The sequence below is a fragment of the Chrysochloris asiatica genome, unplaced genomic scaffold, assembly GCF_000296735.1.
Source record: "Chrysochloris asiatica unplaced genomic scaffold, ChrAsi1.0 scaffold00057, whole genome shotgun sequence".
Classification (NCBI taxonomy): domain Eukaryota; kingdom Metazoa; phylum Chordata; class Mammalia; order Afrosoricida; family Chrysochloridae; genus Chrysochloris; species Chrysochloris asiatica.
This window is the reverse complement of record NW_006408575.1, coordinates 5,689,582-5,694,210: the sequence shown is the minus strand read 5'-3', so window position 1 is coordinate 5,694,210 and position 4,629 is coordinate 5,689,582. Positions and strand designations below refer to the sequence as shown.

The 4,629-nt window shown below is 37.3% G+C and overlaps 1 protein-coding gene across 1 annotated transcript in view; it reads right to left on the bottom strand.

Annotated features, from left to right (window-relative positions):
- Positions 1-4,629, bottom strand: part of G3BP1 (GTPase activating protein (SH3 domain) binding protein 1) — a 36,087-nt gene that overhangs the window by 10,243 nt on the left and 21,215 nt on the right. Inside the window, exons 9-10 of the mRNA XM_006863949.1 lie at positions 4,453-4,573; positions 4,127-4,236 (exon numbers count right to left, since the gene is read on the bottom strand). Of these exons, the coding sequence (XP_006864011.1) occupies positions 4,127-4,236; positions 4,453-4,573 (231 nt within the window). The remainder of the gene's footprint in view (positions 1-4,126; positions 4,237-4,452; positions 4,574-4,629) is intronic.

Sequence of the window (4,629 nt, the reverse complement as noted above, 5' to 3'; positions counted from 1 at the left end):
CCAACAAGTAGTATCCAATCTGTCTGGGTGGGGCTGATGAAAGGAAATGCGGATAGGTCTTGTGATACAATAGTGAATAATTGTTATCAGGACTGATTGTGAGGGTTGGAAATGTAAAGGTAGACATTTTATAGCAAGAAGGGGGAGTGATTAACTTTGCAGTCTAAGAGTAGAGGTCCCTGGGACCATCAAGGTAGAAGAGTGAAGGGCGGACCCTACCCAGAGAAGTAGTGACACCAGAGATGAAGGAAGAGACCATGACGTGATAAGATGGAATGGCTGGGAACTTTAAACAGAGAGGGAAAGGGGCTGTGTGCTGACAACCAGGGGACAGGTTTACAGGGTATACCCTGTGGTTGGTTGATGATGAATGGAGGCGATTGTAACCATGGCAGTGAAACTATATATGATAGGATGAATGTAAAACTAATGTTCTCCCACGTAAACTATCACATAATACACAATAAAATATTAAATAAAAACTATTAAGAAGCAATACCTTATACTCAGCTATTTTGTTTTTATTTCTAAACCAGAACACTGTTACATTAACAAATATGTGAAAACGTATGCAAGACAGCTCAAAAACAGCCAATTTAAAAAACACAGCAGCACAAGTAACTTTCATGTATTTCTAACACTAAGATATTCCGATATATGGCAAATCTTACTACCCCACAAAATTAGAGATTTGGTAGATTAGAATAAAATTTCACAATCACTTAATGACAGGAGCCTTGGCGGTACAGTAATTTTAAGCACTCAGCGGCTAAATGAAAAGTTGGCAGTTCCAACTAACCAGTCACTCCTCAAGACAAAGACATGGCAGTCTGTTTCCACAAAACTGTGTAACCTTGGAAATCCAATGGGGCACTGCTCCACTCTGTCCTACATGTTTCCTATGAATCAGAATTGACTCGGTAGCAAAAGATTTCAATCATTTAATGCCAAGTGCACACACATCTCAAAGGTAAGTGTCTATCTGACCTAACTAATATTGTTTGCCTTGTTTAGAATTTTAAAAAAATACTGATGATTAAGATAACAGATTTTAGTTAAGGGAACTAAAAAAGATACACCTACAACTGAAATCTTGGGGCTTGTTTTTAAGTTCATGAAGTATAAAACTGATCAGAAAGCACAAATGAGGAAACTGGCATAAAAAAAGGTCTTTAATCCTAATTTTCAATTTTAATTCTAATTTGGAGCCCTGGTGTGGTACTGTAGGATAAGCACTGGACTCCCAATTCAAACCCACCAACTGCTCCTCAAAAATTCTATACAGGGGTCACTATGAGTCATAACCTAGACAATGGCACGAACAACAATCCCGCTTCAATCCCAAATACTAATGTAGGATACTGTTCTAGGCACAATGTTCCAGAGGAGAAAGGAACTGGAAAACACAAGCATTACATTCTAGAGGGAGAGGAAGAAAATATACAAGTAAATTATATTACAGTATAATATAAAATACTTTAAAGAAAAACAAAACCATGTTAATGTCTGAAAGAAAAGAGAGGGAAAGAGGTACTGGGCTGGGGGTTGCTTTAAAAGCTGTTTAATGAAAGTTATCTCTGAATTCTCAGAATTAAAAGATATTTGAGAGGAGAACAAATAAGATGGCAGATCCGGTGGAAGTGCAGTGAGGAGCTCTGTCAGCAACAACACAGAATACAGGACCAAGCAGGCTCAGGGGATGGTCCCAAAACTCTGTACCACATATAAAGGAAATTTTAAAAGGTTGTAAGTCTTACAACTAAGGGAATTTGTAGCAGAAGCAGGAAATCCATTACTTTCTAATTCAAGATGCTCAGCTGCTCCAGGAGCTGCCATCTTGGGTGAGACCAAGCAGGGAAGCATCGGAGCGGCCAGACTCCTGGTAGAACCACGGAGATAAAGATGTGGACATTCTTTTCTTATGGTATCTGTTAATTGGTCCCTTGCTGTCTGTGTTCCTCCATTCTGGTACCTACAGGGGTGCCTGAGCTAGTGGACACCCCAGCCCCACCCAGAATGCGGGACCTTGTCCAGAGAAGCAGTAGCGCCAGAAATGGAGGCAAAGATGAGGGCAGGGATAGGGGGAGTGGTTGAGGACTCTGGACTCTGGATGCTAGTGGCCAGGAGGCAGACTGTGTCCTTTGGAGATGTAAATTATTATATATGCCCGAGTGGTTTTTTGTTTGTTTTTTAAAAAGCTAAAGTGGACAAAGAGAAATACTGTTAACTGATGGTACATGGAGGGGATTATAATGAATGTAATGAAACCAGGTGTATGATTTATTGAATGTAACACTGATGATATGCCCTGTAAACTTTCACTCAATCTACAATAAAAACCTTAAATAAAAAAAATATATATTTGAATCAAAGAAGGTACCAGACATATAGCCCTTCCTGAGGAATATAGCTCAAGCAATTCTTTTGCAAAATGATGCCAAGGCTTATCCATATGAATTAAATAAACTCCCTAGTATTTGGACAATAAGTTGGCAAGCCAATCAGCAAGCCTGATCTTGTTTGACCCATTGAGAATAAGAAAGTATGAATTCAAGGTCACACCAAAAAGGCTGACCACTAGACATAATGTATTCTGAATGATGGACACATCCATTTATTCACAGAACCTACTGACCATTTCTGGGTAAAATAAGACACCATTTCCACAAAAAATAGCTGTTCAAAGAGTATGACAGATTCACAGTGTATAACTGCAGATTAAGACCATAATACTAACAAAACACTGAAGCATATCCACTAACATTCTATAAATTATGGTTCACTTTGGAAAATAATGGTCTATATTCCTGTCATATAAAATGTGTAGTTTTAATTACAGAAACAAAAATCAGATAAGTGGCTGCCAGGACTTTGGGGAAGGGGAAATGGGCATGTGGTTTGTTTACTTTCATGTGATGATAACATTTTGGAACTAAACAGCGGTGATGGTTACACTAAATGCTTTAAAATAGTCAATGTTATGCAAATGTTAAAAATGTTAAAGTTTGGTTTTTAAATCCCATACCTATACCTCAATAAATTAACATTATTTTTATTCTGTTCAATTAAAAAAAAAAAAGCAGTCTTTGGTTATAAAAGACATTTGGGAAGGACAGGGTTTCTTGAAGAATTACACAGGTAAATAAGGGCCGGTTTCTACAAACCTCTCAGTTATTAGAACACCTTAGAGTTCTTTTAATAAAAAGTGGTTCCAGGTAGGATGGCCACATAATTTATCTTCAAAATCTCAAAACACATTACCATCTAGTTGATTCCAACCCAGTTACCCTATATGACCTACCCCATAGGGTTTCTCACGCTGTAAATCTTTATGGAAGCAGACCTTTCTCCGGCAGAATTGCTGGTGGGTTAGCAGGCAAGCCCTTAACCACAAAGCCAACAAACCCAATTTATAGAATCAAAGGAAATACTCTTAATAGCTGTACACAGAACACAGCGATATTAGACTGCCATGGGAACAGACTGTTATATTAAGGCATTTAACAGTAGCATTGTATTTCACCTTCTCAGCAGAAGCTACCAACCAGCAAAAGGAATTTACATAAATATCTGTGCGTTGATTACTATTCATTTTTTATTCTCATCATTCATTCACTTATTCAAACACTGGAAGTGATTTAGATATGTTTTGTTTTTCTAAGCTCTCAGGCAGGTTTTTTAGTAACAGTTGTTGAACATGATGGAACAAATTATCTAAATATGTCTGAGCAATTTATTCTTTACACAGAGTACGGTGCTGTTGAGTAAGCACTGAACTGCTAACCTCAAGGTCAGTGGTTCAAACCCAACAACCCACTCATTGTAAACCCTATACCCTTTGAGTCTGACTCAGCTCGAACAACTATAAGAATGAATACATCCTAAGAGCTAAAGTGAATAAAGAGAAAAATGGTTAACTGATGGTACATGGAGGGGACTGTAATCATCATAATTAAACCAAGTATATGATCTGTTGAATGAAAAATTGATGATCTGTCCTATAAACTTTCAGCAATCCACAATAAAAACTTGAAAAAAAAAAAAAAAGGGAATGCATTCTAATGAGTCAAGATATACTCTGATTATAATTTTTCTTTAAAATTTTTGAAGATGAAAAATTGCTTACCCTGTTACTAAGAACTTTCTGAACAGGTTCAGAGTCATCAAACACAACAAACCCAAAATTGGGTAGTTTCCCACCACTGTTAATGCGCAGCTCCACCACATTCCCATAGTCTGCAAAGGAAACACAGCTTTTCAGATAGCCCAAACAATAATGCTTTTGATATACTGGACTAAACATAATGTTATTAAAATAGAACTTTCCTACATTATTTTTTCTTTCTAACTACTTAAAATATTTATGAAATGAAAAATTCTAAGGCTGGTCTCCTACTTCTATCATACAGCCCTGCAGTAGATGAATTAAATGTTCAAAATGCAATAACCTACTTTGGAAGAAGTCTTTAAGCTCTGATTTATCCACTTCATGAGGCAGGTTGCCAATGAAGAGTTGGTGACTGTCAGGGTGTCTTACAATTCTTCGAGGTTCAACATCACCTTGCTCACCAGCCTCACGAACTTAAGATGGAAACAAAAAGAGCAGATAAAAACAGACATTCTTCAGTG